Genomic DNA, 26,155 nt, shown 5'->3' with positions numbered 1-26,155 from the left:
GGGCAGAGCATTTAAAAGAATCAAAGAGAGCACATCAGGAAGCAGAAAAGTGATTTTGATGAAAACAGAAATATGTCTACATAGTAACCACAAAGTGGTAGACAGACAGTGACAAGACATGTCTTACTGTAAGTGTCCTGTTGCCTAAGGAAAGCATTGTCTCAGAAGTGAGAAAATCCAGAAAATTCCAAACTGTTCCCATCACAGTCATGGAGTTCTGCAAACATTACCTGGAGAGTCAGACCGTATCCAGAAGACACACTAGGGAGAAGCCATGTCCAGACTATACAGAGGGACAGACTGAACTCATGTCACACAGACCTGAGTGGAACTACTTAATTATACATTTATACAAAGAAGACGTGCCATCATGGAAAGAAAGCAAATTTTGTGCATATGCACAAAAGAGAACAAAACAAAAAGTGATGAATCCTTATCAGGAAAGTATGAATACCAAACTACAATCATGTGTTGATTTCTATAAATGTCATCATTGATTGGAATACTTTTATCTGCTCTGAGAAATGCCTTCCCCTGAGATCCAACTCCAGGGGTTAGTATAGCAGGAAGATATGTAAATAAGTCTATTCTTTGACCATGAAAACCAGACCTGTTGACCATACAGCTGTGACAGTGGAGACTTGTTCTGGATTTCCAAGTTCCCCCATTCAGCGATCACTACTGAACACAGAACACATGGACTTGAGGCTCAGTTGGTTTTTCTCTGTAATTATGTTGAGAGGTATTTCATAGATATAAGATGATGTGTGTTGTTTGGACATGAGAAAGAAAAAAATGGCTCCTAGATAGTTTCAGAGTATAGATTCACCTTCAGTGACTACTTAATTAATGGGTCGGCCAGGCCCCAAAGATGGGAATGGAGTGGTTAGAATTCATTAATGGTGGTAGTAGTTCAATCTACTATGTTGATGCCATGAAGGGCCAATTCACCCTCTCCAGAGACAATTTCCAGATCACTCTGTACCTGTAAACGAGTGTCCTCTGGGGAATCTATAGTCTGCATATGAGAGTCTAAGGGACTTTCAAAGTTGTACTAAGTCTCCCCTAGGCTCCAACACGGACACCACACACTGGACCCCTGAAAGGACAGAGAAATCTGGTGATGAACTATCTAGGAGCCATTTTTTCTTTCTCATGTCCGAGCTAGTTGAAACCCTAGGGGAGATTATTCACTTACTTTACCACATACTGAGGAGATGTTGGATGTAGACAATTCCTGGAGAAGAAGAAGAATTCTTTTTTTTTTGAAGCTATAGTTATTGGACACTACCATATATTTCTCTGCAAAGCACAAAATGAGTGAATACTACTGTGAGCTCAAATATGAACCTCACTGCATAATCCTAAGGACCAGTAGGGGGGTGCTAAAAGCTCACAGAACTCTGGTTCACAGATAAACCTGTTCAGAGAGACCTAAAATCTGGACACCTCTGTGTCTTGGCTCCCTCTTCACATAACATTCAGGATTCTCTCTATAGGTGTAGTTTGTAGTAATTCTTGAAGTGTTTAAATGTTTATCCAAATTTCTGTTTTCTATAGTGATATGTGTTTTTTATTTTATTAAACTTTTCCCTTCTTTCTCTACCTTCCTTCTTCTCACCCCTCTGTGTATGTATGTATTTGTGTACATGTTGATATGTGATTCATTCATCTATCAGCCTGCACCATATTTATAAAGACAACTTCTATCACCTGGCCTGGATCTAACAAAAGGCTAGACTGGTGAGCCCCAGTGATAATGCCGTATGTACATCCGTCAAATGGGATAACTTTTTGGTTGCCATACAGTTTTTTTTGTAGTCTTGGACACCTGAAATCATAGTTTAGATCCAAATGAACAGTTCTGCTATGGAAGAATCTGAAGCACAGAGCTATTTTCACAATTCCATTAAAGTGACTTTTTTTTTTTTTTGATTTTTGAGACAGGGTTTCTCCGTAGCTTTCGGTTCCTGTCCTGGAACTAGCTCTTGTAGACCAGGCTGGCCTCGAACTCTCAGAGATCCACCTGCCTCTGCCTCTGCCTCCCGAGTGCTGGGATTAAAGGCTTGTGCCACCACTGCCCAGCAAAGTGACTTTTTTAAATTTATTTACTTATTAAAGATTTCTGTCTCTCCCCCGCCACTGCCTCCCATTTCCCTCCCCTTTCCCCCAATCAAGTCCCCGTACCTCGTCAGCCCAGAGAGCAATCAGGGTTCCCTGCCCTGTGGGAAGTCCAAGGACCACCCACCTCCATCCAGGTCTAGTAAGGTGAGCATCCAAACTGCCTAGGCTCCCACAAAGCAGTAGGATCAAAAATCCATTGCCATTGTTTTTGATTTCTCAGTAGTCCTCATTGTCCGCTGTGTTCAGCGAGTCCGGTTTTATCCAAGACTAAAGTGACTTTTTAAATTTAGGTTATGCTCTGATATCAATAAAATGCAGATATTCACACAAGGTATAAGTGATTCTGTGGTGACCAGCATGAGATCTGGGAGAAGCTAAAGAACCTGTGTAAATCCTAGACTCAGGGCATCTCTTAAACACATATGAATCCCGAGGACTATAGTATGAGCAGTGGCAGGCTGCATCCCACCATCCCGCTAGCTTAACCCCCGAAATCACCAAATGGAAATTATGTTCATTTAAATACTGCCTGGACCATTAGTTCCAACCTTTTATTGACTAACTCTCACATCTTGATTAACCCATTTCTATTAATCTGTATCACCACTTGACTGTGGCTTACCAAGAGAAATTCAGCATGTCTGACCTGGCAGATGCTTCCATGGTGGCTCTTTCTGCCTGCCTTCTTTCTCCCAGCATTCTGTTCTGTCTTCTCCTCCTATCTAAGATTTTGCCCTATCAAAAGGACAAGGCAGTTTTATTTATTCCACCAATGAAAGCAACATATGGAAAGAAGACTTTTCGACACCATGTCTTGTTTTTCTTTTTAAACAAAAAGTAAGGCTTTAACTTTAACATAGTAAAATTACATATAACAAAAGTTATCAAGCAAGAATTACATTCACAGTATTTATTAATATCTATTTTATCTTTTATCGTAAGTAAGGAAAACTATAACTATCTATTCATTCTTCAACTCCATCAAAGACTCCAGAAGGATATAATATTACCTAAGTAAACAAGAAGTAAGCAACTTCTAAAACTCTGGAAATGACAGAGACATGTCACTGCCTGGACGGTCACCCAAAGTTTTTCTGTACCATTGGGGCATCCATTTTCAGCCTACAGGACCATAGTATCCAGCAAACATTTCCATGAAGCAGAAAAATTTAAAGACAGTTTAGTCACTTTTTTCTGTGTCCTGCTGAATGTCTCACAGACTCTATTGAGAAGCACAAACCCTGAAGGATCATCTCACCTTTAGGTAACTTCAGCAGTCATCTCTCTGCAGGTTCTTTGTGTCCAGTTTATGCAACAGCCCAGGCAAAAGCAGTTTCTTGACTAAATGGCTGACCAACTCTATAAGCAACCTCTTCAATGCCCATCTTCCTCTTGAAGTAGATTGGTGCTGAAAGGAGCAGATATGTCTCATTGTCATAAAAAGTCCTAAGTTATTAAAACATTAAGTGCCATATTCTGTAGTCTTTGAAAGATATGACGAACGCCTATGTAACTGAAATATATCTCTATATATCTAGAAAAATCTAACTAACATGACAACAAGCTTCACTATTACCAATGATTATCCATTAACAATCTATATTTCCTAATTAAACATTACATTTTTAAATGAACTACACAATCACAATACCTTAATCAAGATTAGAAATACATATACATATAACAAAATTGACCTTAAATTTCTATTAATAAGGCAAAATTTATACCAATTCAAATTACTCATATCTATATCATATCCCCCTTTAAATGTAAAAGAACATTTCTAAACAATATTTGGGAATATAGGCACAGTTTTTTCTCTCCAAACTGCTTTGTGCTGCTTGGGTGTGCCATTAATCAGGTCTTTTATGGTGTATCCTGTTTGCTAAGTTTCTCTCAGTCAGCAGTTGAGCAAAGTAATTTTTTGTGGGTTCACAGCAACCTTTCAGGAGAGTGTGGTCTATAATACCATATTGGTCTAAATGCAGTCTCATCCTCTGTGAAAACAAAAGAAGAAACTCGAGAAAGTCAAGATAGCTTTATAATATACATGTTGGATTAGCTTAGCAGACCACACAATGAAATGTCTCTCTGGATTTAGCTCCTTCACAGTCAAAAAAATTCCAAGAAAACACAATAATACACAGAATCCAGAATCTCTGTGAATTTTCCATTTGTACGTGGCTTATTTTTTCACTCTATTATTTTATCTCTTTAAAGACTTTACCCTTTTTAAAATATTAGCTTTATTTTATGACTTTTTAATACTCTTTTTCTTCTCTCTCCCAAGTCTATTTATGTCTATCTAACACTAAGACCCATTTAGATGTCTTTTATGTCTGAATCTGTCCTATTGCATTGTCTTTAATTCTCCACTGACTTGAAGAGCTTTTAAAAATGCTAAGCAGCTAGGTTTGCGGCTGCTCTAGATGTTGGCTCCACCTCACTCCAATTTCAAAATGGTGGATGTACCATTTCTGCTAGCTCTGGGGCTTCCAGGCAGGAGCTGCACTTAGCACTTTACCTCTGAGAATGAGCGTGCAGCATATACAGCCATATTTGCCATGTAGAGCACCGTAAAGCCTGGAAACATGTCTCTGTATGGTGGCAGGAATCCACCACACTCTCCTGCCTGCCCAAGCCTGATTCCACCATCTGCCCAGGCAAGAAGCGCTGAGCCACAGGCATGGTCTCAGCTACTTTCCTCCCAATCCCGAGCAGGCACACAAACACCCAGGCCCACAAATGTTCCATATTCAGAATTTGTACAGGCAGCAGGGCCCATTTTAAAATGACATAGTATAGAGCTCAGGGAACATAGGGCCACCTTGAGTAAGATGCAGATGAGAAAGTGTACTAGGATACATCAGTATTATCAAGGTATATTGTGAATGAGCTTGAGGTTTTGTTTTTAAGTAGAATGAATGTTATAGGCTAAAAAGGAATATTTTCAAATAACTTAAGATTTTAGCATACAAATATCTTTTGCCCTAGTATGTGTGTGTTTGTTTAGGTTTATCTTAGTTGTTATGTGTCTGTTTGTCTATATCTATGTCTTTACGTTAGTATGTTTGCTTTAGAGAGGCATATTTTCTCATACTATGTTGATAGTTTACGTCTGAGGTTACCACGCATCCTCTGTCCACAGAGCCCAGCTCAGGTGTCAGGTATCCTGGGAAACTGGGAGTTGAAATTTGACTCAGGATCAGGACCTCCCTTTCCTTTTTAAATTCTCTAAACACAATCCAGCTCCACTTCCTGCCTAAAAGCCAAAGTTACCTTAAGAACACCAGTGGCTGACAATCCAGATCAGCAGCCCCTGCCTTCTTCATTTCAGTGTGTGGCAGACACCATGTTGCTCATGGTGAGTGGTGTTCAACCTGAATAATGAAATTCTAGCAAGTGCTGTGGGTCTTTAAAGTAGATAATGATGTCATCATTTCATGTATTCCAGATTCTAGAAAACACAAGCTGGGGAAGTTTCTTCCTCTCTCTCTCTCTCTTTCTCTCTCTCTCTCTCTCTCTCTCTCTCTCTCTCTCTCTCAAGGCGTAAGTCACAAACAATGCCACACCAGTTTGGGATTATGATTAATAGGTTGGTATTTATTTAAAGGGGAAAAAACTTACAGATCACTGTCCCAGGCAACAGCCCTCTATGCAACCAGGAAGTGAGTCTAGTCGCCAGAGGAGCAGGAAGTGAAGAGAGAGAGAAGAGGGAAGTGGCCACTTTTTTAAAGGGAGAGAGACCACGCCCCAATAGGCTGGTATCTCAGCAGCTATAGTTTGGAGGAGTGGGAGGACCTCCCGCAACATCTCTCTCTCTCTCTCTCTCTCTCTCTCTCTCTCTGTCTCTCTCTCTCTCTCCTTTTTTATTTGTCCTTCATTCCTTACCTTCTGGAGACTGATTCACAGTGATCCACAAAATATTGATCCTATATTTTTTTTTCTGCTGCCTTACATACAGTCATAAATGCTGGCATCAAGAAGAATTTGGGGAGGCAAGTGTTTGTTTTAAAATTGGATAACCCAATGCTGTAATAAAAAATGTTATTTTCTGTAGGAAAGTGTGATATTTTAAAAGATAGGAGAGTGATTCTGTATAGGCACCAGTATCAGATCCCAAAAGGGCCAAACTGTCTAGAAATTGTGCAGTGCTAGACTCAGGGCAATCTCAATATTCACTATGGTGAGAGCCTTGGGATTCAAGTTAGAGCCAATAAGGAAATCACGCAGGGTTAAAGACCCAAGAACCCTGATGGCCTTCACTCTCACCTTCATCCTCACAATATATGTGCAGACACAGGTATGGATCTGGTAATAAAATGTATGTGAATCTCTGTCATTGAGACTGTGAGGACAATGCAGCCAGTGTCACTCACTGATCTTCAGTTAGCTGCAGGCAGTCCCTAATCTACTCACAGATAGCATGTCTTTTCTTTTCTTCTTTAATACGTTTTGCTATTGTTACTCATATATTTCCTTAATTTAATGGGCCCAGGGAAATTTCTTTTATCATGCCCATCCATTTTTTCCTGTAAGCTCCTTCTTATGGCTTATTTATACTACCTTTCAGCAAAAATGATGTATGGTCCCTGTTGTAAATCTGAGACACATTCTTTATCTGAAGCTCAGGTCTACTCAAGCTTGGATTCTACAGGAACCTGGAATAACTGATAATTCTTCACTGTATACTGAGATGGTATTGACAGTGTTACAGAGAAAGAACATATAAGCATTGGAAACCCGAATATGTTTTTTTTTTCAGTGAAAATATGACATCTGAGAAGTGATCAAGGCATACTCAGATTGTGTAACCCGAATGGGGCCTGCTTGTTGGGGTTTCTATCCTGCCCAGTACCCCACAGCCTGCAAGTCCCAAAGAAAATCACACAGAGATCTCCATAAGTTAAAAAACTGGCCCATTAACTCAGGCTACTGATTAGCTCTTGTAGCTTATATTAACCCATTATTCTGATCTATGTTAGCCATGTGGCTCAGTACCTTTTTCAATGGGGCAGATCACATCCTACTGCTTTGGTGATCTGGGCAGGAGTGGGGGGAATGGGCTTCTTCCTTCCTAGAATTCTCCTGTTCTCATTGCCCCAACTCTACTTCCTGTCTGGTTGACTCACCTATAATTCCTGCCTGGCCAATCAGTGCTTATTGAAAATATGATTGACAGAATATAGACAATTCTCCAGCACCAAGATTATCTTGAACTTTTCTTACCTTTGATGATGTCATAACTGAGCCTGGGAAGCTCTGGTGTTCTGTGAGTTCTGAAAAAATGGCAGGACAGGAGCTCTGTATTCATAAGTTCAGCCATTAGGTAAAGCATCTGGAAGTTGCAGACAGGAGACAAGACGGCTCCTACAAAGCAATTGCATCTTCTCTGCACTGCCCTTCCAGCATCAGGTCCATTCAATTCTATGAGGACTTTGTCCTGACCAACAGAAATCCAAGATTTCTATCATGGCTCTGACAGCTCACAGTCATATCAGGGCTAGTTAATGACTCAATAACTGGAAAAATGGTCCAACCAGGATGATGTCTCAGATTGGCGACTATTGTGATTGCTTCATATTTCCACAAGACCTTGGTTAACTCTTTTTAAAAGTGTTGTCAATGGATTTATTCAGAGAACTGAACATCACAGTTCTTATACTTCCTGAATGAATATAAAGGAGATGTGGGTGGATCCTCAGAGGGAGGAGCCTGAGGGAACTGAGAGTATTGAATGGAAGACTGCTACTCCAAAGTAAATGAAAAGTGGAGTCAAATATTAGTAAATATCCATGTTTGGAAAAAGAGTTCATTAACCTGGCTTAGTTCTCCATGAGTCACATTACAGACCCCAACTTGTTTTCTTGAATCTGTTGTGTATGAGCTAAATTGTTGGTAAAAGCATTGCTGTTTCCTTCCCTGGCTGGGTGAAGTGGGTGAACTCCAATTAGCTCAGATAAACTGTTTCAGTAGGTGTTTCCATCATGGTCTTGAACTGTTTGCTCATATTCTCACTCCTCACACTCTTCAGCTGAACTTGGTTTCTTCCTTTGTTTCCATTAGTTGTTGGAAGAAGGTTCTATGTTGACATTTAAGATATTCATTAGTCTGACTATAGCGCAAGGCCAGTAGGAAACCCTCTTCCCTATTGCTTAGTTTCATAGCTGGGGTCATCCTTGTGGATTCTTGAGAATTTCTCTAGTGTCAGGTTTCTTGCTAGCCCCATAATGGCTCCCTCAATCAAAATATCTCTTTCCTTGCTCTCATCTCTGTCCTTCCTCTATCTCAGATAACCCATTCCCTCAAGTTCTCCTTCCACCTTCCCTTTTCCTACTTTTCTCCTTCCATCCTCTCTTCTCGCCAAACCCCCATGCTCCCAATTTTGTCAAGCGATCTTGTTTATTTTTTTCTTTCCAGGAGGATCTATATATGTTTTCCTTAGAGTTCACCTTGTTACTTAGCTTCTCTAGGAGTATGAACTATAGGCATATTATCTTTTGCTTTACAGCTACTACTTACCTCAACCTATCTCAGGACACAGAAATATCACTATTGGGCATATATCTCCAAAATGTTCAATAATATTACAAGGATATTTGTTCAACTATGGTTATGGCAGCATTATTTGTAATAGCTATAACTTGGAAATAACCTAGTAACTAAAGAATGGATAAAGAAAATGTGGGTCATCTACACAATGAAGTACTATTAAGCAGTCAAAAACAATGGCTTCTTGAAATTTGCATGCAAATGGATGAAACTAGAGAAAGAACACACCGAGTGAGGCAACCCAGACCAAGAAAGTTGACCATGGTATGTACTCACTCACAAGTGGATACAGGATAGGTTATTTGATTTCTGTCATGGCTACAATGACCACCATGAATGTCAGTTCTTCCCTGAGAATTAGCCTCATTTTTTGAGCCTAGGTTGAGAGGACTTAAATAGCAGGAAAATGCAAACAGGACCTCATTCTGCTTAGGAAAACCAGCCCACTTGTCACACTGCAGCCCTGGAAGAGGAACCCAGTATAGGATTTTCAGGTCTGTCTATCAGTAATAAACACTGAACACAGACCATTAACCACAAAACTGAGTATGAGCTTGGTTTTTCTTGTTGCTCTTTTACAAGGCAATTTAAGGCAAATAAGAGATGCTGAGTTTGTAAGTGTACATGACTAAGAGGGAAGATAGACATGTGTAATAGCTTCCTTCAGTGTTTGCAGGTGTTCTATGGGAGGTGGAGCTAGTGGAGTCTGGAGGAAGATAGTTGTAACCTGGGGCAACTGTATAACTCCCCTATGTGCCATCAACATTTACATTCTGTGATTACTATGGGCACTGGGTCTGCCATGCTCCAGGGAAGGAACAAGAGTGATCTCATACATATAAAGCTGGTGTCTCAATAAAAAACAAATTCTGTCAAGGACCAATTGACCATCTCTGGAAACAAGAACACTCTGTATCTCATAATGGATAGTCTGAAAGTCTATGATAAACCAAAAATTGCTGTATCAAAACGTAGATTGAGGAGAATAAATATGAACCTAGACACAAGCTTCCCTTCAGGGTGTCCTTATGAACAGAAGGGAGCAGTGAAAATGTAGGCAGGTCAAAGTCACCCTGAACAAGAGCAGAGGGACATGAAGGACTAGACTCCATATGTCTGAACTGCCTCTGTAAATCACCCAGAAAAATCTTTCTTCAACTGTGTTGTGTACATATATTTGGATTGGCCATATATAAAAATGTATTTTCAACTGTGATGTATGTATTTAAATACAGTTGTATTCTGAACCAAATGAGATGGAGAACATCATGGAGGGAAGAACTGATTCTACATTGGGCACCAAGATCAGTTGTGAAACAATTTAGGATCTAAAGAGTGGGTTCCCTAGACTCAGGACAGAGTCTTATTTGGGTTTCAAGGTTGAAACAGTATAGAATTTAAGTTAAACAGAAATGTTGGCCATGGTCAGTGATCCATAATTCCAGGAAAGCTTTAAAATCAGCATAGTCCTCTCACAATCTGTATACATCAAAACACTGAACACGTTGTCTAGCTTGTCATAACTTGTGTGGAATGTCATTGATCCTGAGAAGGCTCCAGCATGGAGACTAGGAGAACAATGCAGCTGGTGACAGCAGCTGAGCCTCGGGTATTTGTCCTACTCACCAAGTAAGGAATCTTTGTTCCTCAATTCCCATTCCAAATGTGACAAGGAAAACATTTCAGAAAGCATGAATGACTCCGTAGAGAAAGATTTCTCCTTGTTAAAAATCGCTGACCTAAAAGAATACAGTTGCCTTAATGGTACCCTTCCTCTCCATTCTGCATGAGTTTGTTGCCCAAGCTCCCTTTGTTTATTTGGCAAATACATGTTTCTGCTTAAGGCAAAAAAAAAAAAACAAAAAAAACAAAATCAGCTATTGGATCACTTTATTGACTGGAGTTTGCAGGATCTTCTGTGTTGCTAGGAGCTGCCATGGGTGGGAATCATTTCTCTTTTTATCTTTCCTTTTATGATGGAGGAGGGTCATCTGTCTATGTGCTACTTTCATTGGTTAATAAAGAAACTGCCTTGGCCCTTTGATAGGACAGAAAATTAGGTAAGTGGAGTAAACAGAACAGAATGCTGGGAGGAAAGAAGGCAGTGAGGCAGATGTGATGGAGCCAGCCGCCAGGTCAGACATGCTGAATCTTTTCTGGTAAGCCACCACCTTGTGGTGCTACACAGATTATTAGAAATGGGTTAATCAAGATATGAGAATTAGCCAAGAAGAGGCTAGAACTAACGGGCAGACAGTGCTCAAAAGAATACAATTTGTGTGTTGTTATTTTGTGGCATAAGCTATCCAGGTGGACAGAAGCTGCAGCAGGAAGGCTGCCCACAGCTCATTACTTCACTTTTATATATTTATTTGTATGCTTTTTCAATACAGATCACTGAATTCACCAGCACTAAAGAATTTGCCTTTTTAATATACATTTATTCTTTCCTATAGGTTTTCTGTTTTACACACATTCACTTCCTATCTGTTACCATGAGGATGGGCTACGTGGTCTCTATATAAGGATTACAGGCTCAATTACTTAATCTGATCATTAAAATTAAATTAAAAATATAATACAAATTATTCATGTGTTTGCTGAAGGGGATAAATATTCTGAAAAGCAAAAATATATTTAATTTAGATATTTATCTCTTGGAAACAAAAAATTAAGAAAAGATTAAATGAAATAAGGAGAGAGAGAGATGGAGAGAGAGAGAGAGAGAGAGAGAGAGAGAGAGAGAGAGAGAGAAGCCTTGCTGGCTTCATTTGAGAAAGCTGCAGAAATGAGAGGAAGAAGTTCAGTGGCACTGCATCCAAATAAAGATTGACAGCCTGGAGTGAAAGAAAGGAAAGTGAGAGGAACATTCCTAAAAGTCTGTGTTTCTATTAGAGTTCTAGGAAGCGACTATAGGAATTGTCTTCAAGGCACAGGAGTCATTGGGAATCCTTCTTTCAGAACTGGAACTTCCAGGTGCTTCATAAGAATGCAGATTCCAAGAAAAGTAGGGGGTGTTTTCAACAAAAACATTGAAACTGTCAGGATCTGTTGAAAACAAAAAAGACATAAGATAGGGATGTCACCATAATTCATGGAGACAGTACAGATTTAAGGGAATTTAATTTGTGGGGGTAGGAAAACACTGCTAGTGAACCAGGTGCTCATCAGAACATTGGAGTAGGAGGCCTTTAATGTTCTACAGTAATGAACTCTAAATATACTATAATATTTCAAAAAAACCTTCATATTTTTTGAAAACTCATACACATCAGCAATGTATCTTCATCACATTCTCACTCTGGTTTTTCCTTACAATTTCCTCTCCTTGGTCCTCACAACATATTTTCCTCCCAAATTCATGTTCTCTTTTTATAACTCAACAAATCCAAACAGTACTATCCATATGCCTGTGGGTCACCTAATGGGCAAAGGCAACCAACCAATAGCTACACCTGCAAATAAAATGCATCTCTATCCACCAACAGCCATCACTGAATGCAGAAAGTCCATGACTGTTCACTATTGAGAATAGACCACTGTGTGAGGGCTTATCCACAGATAGAATGTTTATATCATAACTCCCACATACCCCACTTCCCTACTCCTCCATATTCCTCCCACAAGGCACAAGGAAGATCACTGAAGAGTGGGTTGAAAGAATGAAAGTACTGTAAAATTGGGAGGATTTCTGTGAGATGGTTACCTCTGGACACTGTATGGTCATTACGCACATGAACTGTTATGTGTTCCTGTACAAGATATGGACAAAACCAAGCCAGTTAAATGGTCCAACATGTAGAGGAGAGGAACTGTACTTGCCACACCAACTTGAGGTCCTCAATATATTTTACTGAGCTAAACATGTTTTAAAAGTAAAACATGTTTTAACATTTTTAAAAATTATAACACAGTTATGTTCAAAGATCAACATTACTATGAGGAAATCAGTTATTGGCTTTTATATACTAACACTGTCTCCTATACTTGTACCAACATGTTACAAGGCTTCACTGACTCAGCCTTGGTCAGTGAAGCCTTTCTGAAGTCTGTGTCATGTAAAGTACGGACCCATGACTTCCCTAATACTGAAAATAAGTGACTGATGAATACTCAGCCCAAAATATACATATTATGCATGTTCTGAAGCCCAAGAAAGGTAGCAAGAGAGAGCTGGAGGAATTTGATAGACTTGGGCGTTTTATTTTAGATACAATGTAGCCATTACAATGCACATATAGCAGAAATAACTTGCAACATGTAGCAAGAAACAAGGGAACTGAAGGAAGTGATGGAAGAAAGGGTTTGTGACAGAGTGAGAGGGAAGAGGGGGAGAGGAAATGAGGAAGCAAAAGTTTAGTAAGAAGGCAGGAAAGGAGGGGAGGAACAAACAGATAGAAAAGACATGAGGGTTGGAGTGGCCAGAAAAGGACATCAGAAGTGAGTAGCAGAGTAAAGAGGGAAGTAGGAATGACTGATTCATGGATTAGCTTGAGTAAGTTTTATTCTGTCTAAATCTACATAAAATTTCTACTTCTGCAACCAACTCCCTTTCCCTGTTTCAAATGAAATATTTTCCAGTTCCTTCCTCAATGATAAAAAAGAAATTATGTCATTCCAATGTTGCTAAAATGACACTAGAGGCTTCCCTGCAGGCCAATCTTGTGGGAGCATTTTCTACCAAATGAGATTTGCACTTCCCAGATGATTATAGATTTTTCTACAAAGACACATTCTAACCACATACATACATAAAATATAGTGCAGTCGTTGTAACAGGAGCCATTACATGAGTGAATAAATGACTGGACAAACTCAAGTATAAGGGATGCAGCTATCAAATAGAAGATAATTGTAAGTAATTTGCAGCTTTACCCTTAAGCATTCCTGTTGAACACTTTTTTTCTTAGTTATTCTTTCTAGAGAGTTTCATAGAGAAGTGAACCTCTTGAAGCATGAGAGAACAAAATGTGGACAAAAACTCTGTCTGATGTAACCAAAGAAAAAAATCTTGAATAAGGGGTCACATACTAGTACTTCAAAATGGTATGAAAAATGTGCAATTTTTCCTGTGATCTTTTGCAAGATCTAAAAAGCACACTAAAAAAAATCAGAAAAAGCAAAAATGAGACACACTGAGCCTAATGTCTGAACAAGGTTGAGAAAGCACTTATGGGATGGGTGCCCTTCAGAGCTGGCACAGGGTGGCAGGCTCCCTACCTCTGCTTCTCACAATACAGAATATGCTCAGAGGAATAAGGGACACCACATATGGGGTGTTCAATGTGAAAGAATCAGTGGATATTCTCTGGGATTTACTGACAGATTGTTTCAAGCTCTTCTCTGCTATTTTCTAATGATTTACATTAACAAGGCATTGAGAAAAGCCCTAAATTCCTTTTCTCAATGGTGATCTTCACCACGGGACAAACAGTTTCTATTGTTCAAGCACGACTTGCTCTCCACCTTTTGTTATCAATTAGGGTTCTCTGTCTTTTTATTGCTTCAGGTAACATAACCATGAAGACTGGTTCCATGTAACTTCTTTTACAAGGTGCCTCTCCATCCTGCACCAACACAACAATCATATTTAGGAACCTGCTTTTGCAATGTGCTTTAGGTGATAAGAAGACAAGAAAGTAAAGTAAGAAGTGCATAGTGTCAGAGACACAGAAAAATAGAAAATAGGAACTAAGAAATATCCAGGTGTGGTGTCCCTGAGACCACTAATGTGCATGAAAATCAATCCCTTGAATCTCCTCTTACACAAAAAAAATAAATAATATGTACTAAATTTTTGTGCGTAGCATCCTCACAAGTTGGATTTTCTAGGTGAGTGATAAAAAAATTAACTTCAATCACAACAGACAGGATTTTAAGTAGTTCCTTAATCCTGATTTCACATCAGGAAGAGGCTGAAGTGCATCTTATGACTAAATTCCATCTAAACACTCTGCTGGGGTTTACAGGGATATGCACTGAGGATGTGGTATCCTCTGTTGTCTGCACAGCATGAATGTGGAGTCACTTAATGTTTTCATTCAAGGTTTGCACAGTGTGAATCATACAATTTCCTATTTATATGCAAGTGGGAATCCACTGTCTGAAAAATGTTACTCATTTTTTTTATTGCTAAGTCATCTAAGAAACACAAGGGCAATTCTAGGAAACCTGAGGAAAAAGTGTATACCATGGCCTGTGCTTCCTTTTATCATCGCAGGAACCTCCCACAATGCAAAGCAGCCCTCATGCTCAGGCTAAAATTCAAGACCTAAATGAGAAGCCCCATCTTCTTCTCACTCAGGCCTCCAGTAGGGCATGGTTGTCCTGGTGCTGCTCTTCTGCCTGGTAACATTGCCAAGTTCTACGTGTTTCAGGGTTTCAGAAAAGACATACAGACCCTGTCCCTCACCTGAATTCTCTGTAGATTCTCATTATACAGTCATGGTGTAAACTGGGTCTGTCAACCTCCAAAAAAGTGTCTGAAGTGGATGTGCAGAATCTGGTGGAAGCACAAATTGTAATTCCGTTCTCAAATCCCAAGTTAACATCAGCAGGGACACCTCCTGTTGCAAGAATTCTAATTGTACTTACTTATAAAAATCCTGAGTCAAAATCCAGGGGCAAAAACAGAAGGATCAGAAAAGCAGAGCATTCAGCCACTAGAGAGTTCTCACCTCTACCAATGCTTAAACAAAATAAGAAAGATCCTGTTTCTACATAGCCTCTGACTGAATGCTGTTTCTCCAAAACTTCAGACTGCCTCTCAGACTGAAAGCTCAGACTGGATCCGAGCTCTTGTCTCCTCCTGTCTTAAATTCCTCTCTCTGCCCACCCATGTGAAACCAGTCTCTGCCATCCTAGATCTGGGATTAAAGGCATATGATCCCAGGTGTAGGAATCACCTTTATGTGAGCTTCATTTCTCTTTTACACAGATTCAATCTTTTGTATCCCAGGGTAGCATTGCACTCACAGAGATCCATCCACCTCTGTCTTCCTAGTGCTGGATTTACAGGTGTGTGCCACCATTGCCTATGGCTATCTAGTGACTTAGTTCTGCACTCTAGTCTTCAGGAAGCTTTATTTGTTAGATCACAAATAAAATATCACTACACATCCAAGAGCTATGTTTTCATAAAAATGAACAATCTGCAAACTTTTAACATAACCCATGTATTACTGTGCCTGAAGCACAGTGAGAGAACTACAGTGTGAGCTTGGACAGAAACCTTTCTACTCAGACCAGCATGGGATATGGAGAACAACAGGTACTCCCAGAAAGAGAGGTGGTCACTTAAGAAACTAGGAAGTTCACAAATATGCTGCATTTGCACCTGTTTGATTTAATAAACTTTTTGGTTTTTTACACAAGGAAATCTTCTAGAGTACCCTTTACCTCTAATAACCTATTAATTTTTCTTTTTTAATTACACACTAAATGCCTTTGTTCCCCACAATACTCTAAGACGTATAATTGCTTCTTTTCAGAACAAATTATCACATTAATTATATATATATTCCATATATAAAAATATATATGTACATATATATGTAATCAGGTGTCTGAAATTATGAAACTTGTTGACTGTAAATTTTGCAAGACAGCTTGGGAATTTTGAATAATCTTTAATTCATCCAGTTTCTTTTTAAACTTGTGGTAGAGAAACTACAGCTTCTCTGAATTGATGTTTATTTCCACAGTTAGCTTGGAAAATGAGCCATCCACAGTTTTCTACCACTAAACTAGTAGGACCTGATAAAAGTGTACAGTTGTTAAAATTGTTGCAAGACTCTATTTTTGAACCTTTGCATTTTGGTAAAAATTGGCTTGCACCTCAAAATCTAAGCTAATGATTTCTCTAGAGGCAGACTGTGCAACTCAGACTTCAGAATTCTCAGTCACAAATATGCACATCCCAGCACATATCAGCTCCAGTCCCTGGTTCATCTCACTCCAACCCTTTCCATAGACAACTGAGTTCTCTTATTTTCACAGTTTATTGGTGCTTTTGTTGCTCCCAGAATTACCCCTCTGCACTCTCTGATGTTGGTGACAGGAAAATCCTGGTTTCTCATGTATGAGCTAGAGAAGTGTCTTCAGAGAAGCCGTGTTGGCTGTGGGCTCCACGTTAATGGATTGTAAATGAGAGACAGGTTTAAAATGTAAAAGAGAACCCTTTTTATCTGAGGCTAAGGCTTCTCTGGAAATTCATGCATTGACACCAATAGTGTGTGATGAAGCCTTGGAGACCACATTGACTACATTCTTAGAATCCTGATAGCAGAACACATAACCGTGAATTGAATAACTCCACACTATGTTGAACCCAGAGGATCCACTGTCATAATTCCCAGTGTCAGTGTGAGGATCAGGTTACATGGTTACTCCTGAAATGGATGAATAGGGTAAAGTTTTTTTTTAATTTTATTTTTTTATTAAAAATTTCCACCTCCTCCCCTCTTCCCATTTCCCTTGCACTTCCCCCACTCCCTCTCCCCCTCCCTCTCTAGTCCTAAGAACAGTCAGAGTTTTTTGCTCTGTGGAAAGTTCAAGGACCCCCCCCTTCATCCAGGTCTGGGAAGGTGAGCATCCAAACAGACTAAGCTCCCACAAGGCCAGTTCATGCAGTAGAATCAAAACTCAGTGTCATTGTCCTTGACTGACAAGCTAAGGACAATGACAGGCTAAAGTTTTTATGAGGTTTTTGGCATAAAGTATATCTGAACCAATACCTCTATTCTAATCCCAAGGATTTAACTTTTGAACAAGAATATCCAGAACATTTTATGGAGAGCCTACCAATATTAATTAATAGACTTCACATGTCCACATTAAGGTAAATATATTATTGAACAAAGAGGCACAGGCCAAGTTTTCCTTCTGGAGTAGAAAAGAAGTAATAGTTGTTTATAGAGATGCCCTTGAAATTCTCTTCACTTCAGTATGTTCTCTGTTTTGTTCTAGATAATTTATAGAAAAGGAGATACCTAGATGAGACCAGAATAACTGTTACTGCAGCTTGAGCCCTGAAAGGTTAGGCAGGATTGATATGTGTTTCCCCGTATTCTGAATGATGACAGGATAATGTCACCTAGAGTTAAGTAACAACTAAATAAATGTTAAAAAAGATTTTACAGATAATGTATAGGTTTATCTGCAAATAAATTTCCTGAAACTGAGAAGCCTCTTTAAAGCAAAGGAAACAGTCAATAAGACAAAAAGGCAGCCTACTGATTGGGAAAAGATCTTTACCAACCCCTATTCAGAGAAAGGACTGATCTTCAAAATATATAAAGAACTAAAGAAATTAGACATTAAAATTTGAAATAACTTATTAAAAATGGGGTACTGAACTAAACAGGGAATTCTCAACAGAAGAATTTCAAATGGCCAAAGATACTTAACGGGATGTTCAACATCCTTAGCTATCAGGAAAATGCAAATCAAAACAATTCTGAGATACCATCTTACTCCTGTCAGAATGGCTAAAATCAAAAACACTAATGATAGCTTATGCTGGAGAGGATGTGGAATAACAAAACATTCATTGTTGGTGGGAATGCAACCTTGACAACCACTTGGGAAATCGGTATGGTCGTTTCTCAGAAAATTGGGAATCAACTTACCTAAAGATCCATCAATACAACTCTTGGGCATATACCCAAAAGATAATCAATCATACTACAAAAGCATTTGTTCAACTATGTTTATAGTAGGGGCTGGAGAGATGGCTCAGTGGTTAAGAGCATTGCCTGCTCTTCCATAGGTCCTGAGTTCAATTCCCAGCAACCACATGGTGGCTCACAACCATCTGTAAAGAGGTCTGGCACCCTCTTCTGGCCTTCAGGCATACAGACAGAATATTGTATACATAATAAATAAATAAATATTTAAAAAAAACTATGTTTATAGTAACAGACAGAGATAATATTTAGAAACACAGCTTTTCAATTTCCCATTGATCCTAAAGAGACGTGACAATGTGGAAACACAACATTATCTATGCATATGGTGAAAAGGGAACTAAGTACAGTGTAGTGAATACTTAACAAGGAAAATGTACACAGAGCTAAGTTAATGCTTCAATTTTTATAACTATCATCAGTGTGTATGGATGACATATCTTGGGCTGAGTACTGCCTTCTGCCCTGGTCCAACTACGGGGCTTGCTATATCAGGAAGATATGCAAAGGAGTCTTCTTTGTGCCCATAAAAACTAGGCATGCCCTGACCCTACAATTCTGGCAGAGGAGACTAGCCCTAGATTCTTAAATTCTCCCAGTCAGGATTTAGCAGTGAACACAGGCCACTCACCATGGACTTAGGGCTCATAATGGTTTTCTCTGTCCTGATTTTAAAAGGTAATTCATAAAGATGAGATACTGTTACAGTAGGAGTGGCGGGCTGCTTCCCACCACCCAGCTAGCTTTATCCAAAATAATTACACGGAAACTGTATTCTTTTAAACACTGCTTGGCCCATTAGCTCTAGCCTCTTATTGGCTAGCTCTTCCATATTGGTCTAACCCATTTTTAATAATCTGTGTAGCCCACGAGCTGGCTTACCAGGAAAGATCTTAACCCACGTATGCCTGGAGTGGGAGAATCATGGCAACTCACTGATTCAGCTTCTTTCTCCCATCACTCTGTTCTGTTTTGTCCTCCTACCTAAGAGTTGGCCTATCAAATGGGCCTAAGCAGTTTCTTTATTAATAAGAAATCACTCCCACATCAAGATACTGTGTGTAGTGTGGACGTGAGAAAGAAAAAAAAATGTCTATTGTGTCAGTTTTGTAGCCAGAGTTCTTTGTGTTGATAGGTGTTCAGTGTGATGTGCAGTTGCTGGAGTCTGGGGGAGGCTTAGTGCAGCCTGGAAAGTCCCTGAAACTCTCCTGTGCAGCCTATGGATTCTCCTTCAGTAGTTATGACATGAGCTGGGACCGCCAGGCTCCCGGGAAGGGGCTGGAGTGGGTAGCATCCATTAGCAGTAGTGGTGGTAGTGGTGGTACCACCAGGTATACTGACGCTGTGAACGGCCGGTTCACAATCTCCAGAGACAATGCCAAGAACACTCTGTACCTGGAAATGAGCAGTCTGAGGTCAGAGGACACAGCCATGTATTACTGTACAACAGACACAGTGAGTGAATGCTACTGTGAGCTCAGACAAAAACACTGCTGTGGGGAACAGGACCAGCAGGGGGCACTGAGATCCCTTAGAAATCAGAGTCAGAGAGCCTGCTTAGAGAAAAATGGAAGACTGGATTTCTCTGTTTCTGCACTGCCTCTCCGTATTGTAGGGATTTTCTCCACAGGAATAGAGTGTAGTAATTCTTGAATGTCAAAATGTTTATTCCCATTTCTTTTTCCTGTTGGTTTGTGTTTGTTTATTTGTTACAGTGTTTCTCCTTGTTTCCCTTTAACTCTGTCTACCTGTCTCTCTCAGTGTCTCACTATCTCTCTCTCACTCTCCCTCTTTCTCTCTCTCTTTTGCTCTCTCACATTTTCTCTCTAACTACTGTGTGTGTGTGTGTGTGTGTTTGTGTGTTTGTGTGTTGACATATGATACTCAACAGCCTCTGTCTTCCTCTTTTCAGTGTGTGGAAGACACTGTTACTCATATGTGCAGTCTGCTCTCATTTTTACCTTTTAATTCATGTCTGTGAGTTTAACATGAATTCCAGCACATCCTGTCTTTTAATTACACAGTGGTCTTGAAAGGTCATTGAGTCCAGACTCAGAATAGGAATCACTACTGAGGGTAAAGTTTCCTTCTACTTCTCCTTGTCCTCATCATTCTGGTTTTTTGTTTGTTTGGTTGGTTGGTTGGTTTGATTTATCCTCCCTAATCCAACATCCATGAGATCCATACTCAGTAGATTGATACTTTATAGAATCAGTTATAAGTGGTGGGCATCAAAAAAGAATTTGTGATTCCTTGTGTTTATTTTAAAAGTGTATAAGTGCAGTCATCCAAAACTATTTTCTATAGGAAAAAAGTGATGTTTTAAAAGATTGAACAAGGCTTGTAGCTCTGTGCTAGAGTGATTTCTGACAATGTGAAAGGTCTTAAGTTTAAGAAACAAACTCACTTAAAAGTATGAATAAAGCGCTTAGACAAATAATATTTCTCACTCTCTTAGAGTAAGTCCTTCAGGATTTCAGGAGAGACACAGGTACATCATGTAAGGAATGTATGACTGATGATGATGCTCCTTGTCCCCGTGTGCAATGTCCCAGGTCCAGGTGAAGGAGTTAGGACCTGGCTTGGTGCAGCCATCACAGACTGAGACCCTGTCTCTTACCTGAACTCACTGTCTTCTCATTAGACAGCTGTCATGCACATTGGGACACCAGCCTCCAGGAAAGCATCTAAAGTTAATGGGAATAATAAGGAATAATGAAAACACTGATTATAATTCAGTTTTCAAATCCAAGGTCACCACCAGCAGGGACACCTCCAAGAGCCAAGTTTTCTTAAAATTGAACAGTCTGCAAACACAGTCATATATTACCATAGAAGACACATAGTAAGGGAACTCCAGTGTGAACCTGGAGACCTCAGGAACAGCAGGTGGTACTAAGGGCCAACAAAGCCTCGCCAGCAATAGCACAAGACATTTCAGTGTGTGCAATCAAAGCAGGCACACAAGCCCATGAAGGGTTGGCTTCTCTATTACTTGGGTTGCTCTGTGCATCAAAATCATATTTTTCATTGCACTCTTCTAGAATTTAGTGTTTACTAATCTTTAATGAATCTGAATATTTTTGAAGTCCTGTTTCCATTGTAATTTTTTTTATACAATTTGCAATCTCATCTGAACAAGATAGTATCATAAAGGGAAGACCTGGCTATGCTGTGGGCACCAGGATCAATCTTGAAGTAACAAAGGATTAATTGGGATAGGGTACCTAGATTCAAAAGAGAGCTTCATTTAATTCTCCTCTTAGAGAAGAATTTGGGATTTTGGCAAGAGCCAACAGATCATGCAGGAATACCCTGGTAGGACTATAAACCGTTAACCTTGACTTCCTCTACTCTCTTCATCATCCTCACATGAAACATGAACAGCAATTTTATCATTGAACCAGGCTATGCTCTGGTACTTAGACCATGGAACCAATGCATCTATAAACAGCAGCTAAGCTCAGGAGCCAGCAGGAGGTTCCTGGCTAACACTCTGCTTAAGGTGTCCCTGAGTCTCAAGTCGCTTTCTAAAAATGATGTCAAATTGTAATGTAGTTTGTAGGTCTTAGGATCTATTATGGTCTTCTAAGATTGCTGGTGTATAATCAATTTGTTGTTGTTGTTTTTTTTTTTTTGCTGATAATGGTTATGTTTTATTCTTAGATGCAATGACTTTATTTATTTATTTATTTATTTATTTATTTATTTATTTGGATTTTCCAGACAGGGTTTCTCCGTAGCTTTTGGTTCCTGTCCTGGAACTAGCTCTTGTAGACCAGGCTGGCCTCAAACTCACAGAGATCTGCCTGCCTCTGCCTCCCGAGTAGAGGGATTAAAGGCATGTGCCACCACCGCCTGGCTTTATTTATTTTTTTTTATTGAAAAAATCTCTGCCTCCTCCCAGCCTCCCACTTCTCTCCCCCTCCGCGTACTCCTCTCCCCATCTGCTGACTCCATTCCCCCTTCCTCTCCAGTCTGAAGAGCATTCTGGATTCCTTTTCCATCCAGGTCCAGGAAGGTGAGCATCCAAACAGACTAGGCTCACACAAAGCCAGTTCATACAGTAGGATCGAAACCTAGTGCCACTGTCCTTGGCTTCTCATCAGCCCTCATTGTCCAGCACGTTCAGAGAGTCCGGTTTTATCCCATTCTTATTCAGTACCATTCCAGCTGGCCTTGGTGAGCTCCCAAAAGATCAGCCACACCGTCTTAGTGGGTGGGTGCATCAATCAAGGTCCTGACTTCCTTGCTCATGTTCTCCCTCCTTCTGTTCCTCATTTGGACCTTGGGAGCTCAGTCCAGTGCTCCAATGTGGGTCTCTGTCTCTATCTCCACCCATCGCCAGATGAAGGTTCTATGATGATATGCAAGATATTCATCAGTATGGCTATAGGAAAGGGTCATTTCAGGTTCCCTCTCCTCAGTTGCCCAAGGAACTAGCTGGGGACATCTCCCTGGACACCTGCGAGGCCCTCTAGAGTCAAGTCTCTTACCAATCCTAAGATGGCTCCTTTAATTAGGATATATACACCCCTGCTCCCATATCCACCCTTCCTTTATACCAACCATAACATTTTCCCAAGCTACCCCCATCTTACCCTTCTAAATTTTCTCTCCCCATTTCCCCTTACCCCGATCCTACATCACCCCCATGTTCCCAGTTTTTGCCCGGCAGTCTTGTCTACTTCCCATATCCAGGAGGATAACTATATGTTTTTCTTTGGGTTCACCTTCTTATTTAGCTTCTCTAGGATCACAAATTATAGGCTCAATGTCCTTTATTTATGGCTAGAAACCAATTATGAGTGAGTACATTCCATGTTCCTCTTTTTGGGTCTGGGTTACCTCACTCAGGATAGTGTTTTCTATTTCCATCCATTTGCATGCAAAATTCAAGATGTCATTGTTTTTACTGCTCAGTAGTGCTCTAATAGGTATATATTCCACAATTTCTTCATCCATTTTTCCATTGAAGGGCATTTAGGTTGTCCAGGTTCTGGCTATTACAAACAATGCTGCTATGAACATAGTTGAACAAATGCTTTTGTCATATGATAGGGCATCTCCTGGGTATATTCCCAAGAGTGGTATTACTGGGTCTTGGGGTAGGTTGATCCCGAATTTCCTGAGAAATCACCATACTGATTTCCAAAGTGGTTGCACAAGTTTGCATTCCCACCAGCAATGTATGAGTATACCCCTTACTCCACAGCCTCGCCAGCAAAGGTGTTTTTGATTTTTGATTCTAGCCATTCTTACAGGTGGAAGATGGTATCTCAAAGTTGTTTTAATTTGCATTTCCCTGACCACCAAGGAGGTTGAGCATGACCTTAAGTGTCTTTTGGCAATTTGAATTTCTTCTGTTGAGAATTCTCTGTTCAGATCAGTGCTCCATTTTTTAATTGGATTAATTAGCATTTTCAAGATCCTTATTTTCATCATATTTGAGTTGACAAAAGTTTTCTCTTTGCTTTGAATACCCACTTGGTCTACAGTGAGATCAATCAGAAGGTTCCAATAATGTGATGGAGGGCAAATGTGGGGTCAGGGCAGGGTCGAGTAGAACACAGGAGACCCTGCAGCACAGGTGACCTTGAGGCCTGGACGGTAGGCAGGCACTCACTGCTCTTGGTGGGTAGCCTTAGTGTAGGAGGGGGAAACTGTTCCTGAGCAAAAGACCTTGCAGACAACAGGACAGGCTTGAGGGGTGGGGGGGCTGGGTCTTTGTAAGAAAGACAGTCCTGCAGAAGGAGCTGGGGGAGTGGGGTTTGTGCTCTCTTCCGGGACAGGCCTCCCCTGGATAGCACACACTCACCTGTCCAAATGGAACTCCTCAGCACCAAAACAGGGATGCCTGGTAGTCCAATGACCGCGGACAAAAGGGCGAATGTGGGGGGCAGGGAGGGGTTGAGTAGAACACAGGAGACCCTGCAGCACAAGCTGAAGGTGCCCGCGCTCCCTCTCTTGCGGGGGACCTTGAGGCCTGCCCGGTAGGCAGGCACTCACCGCTCTGGGTGGGTAGCCTTAGTGTAGGAGCGGGAAACTGTTCCTGAGCAAAGGACCCGTCCAGATGGAACTCCCATCAATTTGGTTTTGACTAAAATAAAATCCTGACATCTACCGAGGTATTTAAACACATTTTAAAATTTATCAGTTTTATTTTCATCATGTAGATACATTTCTCTCACCATAACTTCCTCCACATAGATCTTACTTCCACTGATTCACTTGCAAATAAGTTTTATGGTCTCTGCTGTGATATCCCTGATCTGACTATCAGATATCCCAGCTTGTTGCACCTGTGGGAGTCTGGGAAAGGCTGTGTGTTTTGGGCTACCCTCCATCACATTCTTGGAATCTTCTGATTGATCTCACTGGAGAAGAATAAGTGGGTATTCAAATCAATGAGATAACATTTGTCAACTCAAATATGATGAAAATAAGAATCTGTTGTTGGTCTGCTCACATTGTCGTGGAGATCTACAGCATAGCACTCCTCCCATTCTCTGGGTCTTCCATGTTCTCCACCCTCTCTACTGAGGTATTCTTTTGACATGGAGGAGGTGACATAGATGCCCACTAGACCTGAACACATACATTTAATCTAAGCAATTTGAAAACTTATGTGTATCAGAATTAAGCATCACTCCACTCCAAAAGACGCTTATCAGATAAACGATGAAATCAACTCTAACTATGTATGTAAAAATAAATATTTAGACTACATTTACAAATATGTTCAGTTAGCAAAATGACTGCAGTAGGTTCTTCTCTAAGAACTATGACCTCCCCAAGCCTAAGGGTCTGGATTATCAGGCATGAATTCCTTCATGTAAATTAGGCCATCTTCAGCTTGATTCCTCAAACTGTGTGTAATGATGTCTTGAACACTATCATCTTTTATCTATTCTGGTAAGAAACCAGAGGCAATGTCAATAACTTGTTTTGTTTGAGGAGCCTTGGGCCTTTCCTCATGAGTAACCACTCATAAGGAGGCCTCTTATCCCTGACACAGAGCAGGAAATAGTATCCACAGCTTGAAGTGTATTTAAAGATAAGAAATATGAGAAGTCATATCACCATGCTTTATTTCCTAATAGTGACTGTTATCCAAACTTGAGGAAATGGGATGGGAGCCTTGACATATGACACAAAAGTGATTCTCGAAACTTGGACTAGATTCCATCTGTCCTGAGTCACATCTTCATCTCCACACACACAATGAAGAAACAGTTATCCCATAACTGAATTTTGTAAAGATGGAGGACATTGCCATATAGTAATTTGGTACAAATAAAAAAAAATGAAGGGCCGTCAATGTGAGCCCTGATACGATACTCGTTGACTGGTTCCTAGGGCCAATAATGGGTGATCGGTTGAAGAAAGGGGTAGTATATTCAATAAACTTTCCTCATACCCTGATGTGACTTCCTGCATGAAAACTTATCTTCCAGTTCTGTTATATCCTTTCCTATAGGATGCAGGATCCCATAGCCTATGGGATCACATAGCTCTCTTACCCAAATTCTGACCTCAGGGTAAAGATGGCTGTTGTACATTGATGAGACAAACTGTCTTCTCCTGTGACTGATGACACACCTCAAGGTGAATGTCACCATTGTGCACATATCAGTACAGAACTTTTAACAGCAGATAATTGACAATGACTATTTTTTATTATACTCAGGTTGCTATTCCAGGTGAAACTTCAGGAGACAAGACCTAAACCGATTAAGCTCTCATAGTCATTTTTCCTCACCTGTCTTGTCATTGGTTTCTGCATCACCAGC

General features: G+C 40.2%; 1 gene segment (V, D, J or C); it reads left to right on the top strand.

The window, feature by feature from the left end:
* Positions 1-18,979: 18,979 nt before the first annotated feature.
* On the top strand, positions 18,980-20,015 carry LOC121438490. The segment is given in 2 exon segments: positions 18,980-19,040; positions 19,498-20,015. Coding segments are annotated over 2 exon segments (564 nt in total).
* The last annotated feature ends 6,140 nt before the right edge of the window (positions 20,016-26,155 follow it).

This window comes from Microtus oregoni, unplaced genomic scaffold, assembly GCF_018167655.1.
Source record: "Microtus oregoni isolate MIOR12 unplaced genomic scaffold, Mior012 000056F_ref0000123, whole genome shotgun sequence".
In the NCBI taxonomy this organism is placed as follows: Eukaryota; Metazoa; Chordata; class Mammalia; order Rodentia; family Cricetidae; genus Microtus; species Microtus oregoni.
The sequence above is the reverse complement of the archived record's forward strand: the minus strand, read 5'-3'. Positions and strand labels throughout refer to the sequence as shown.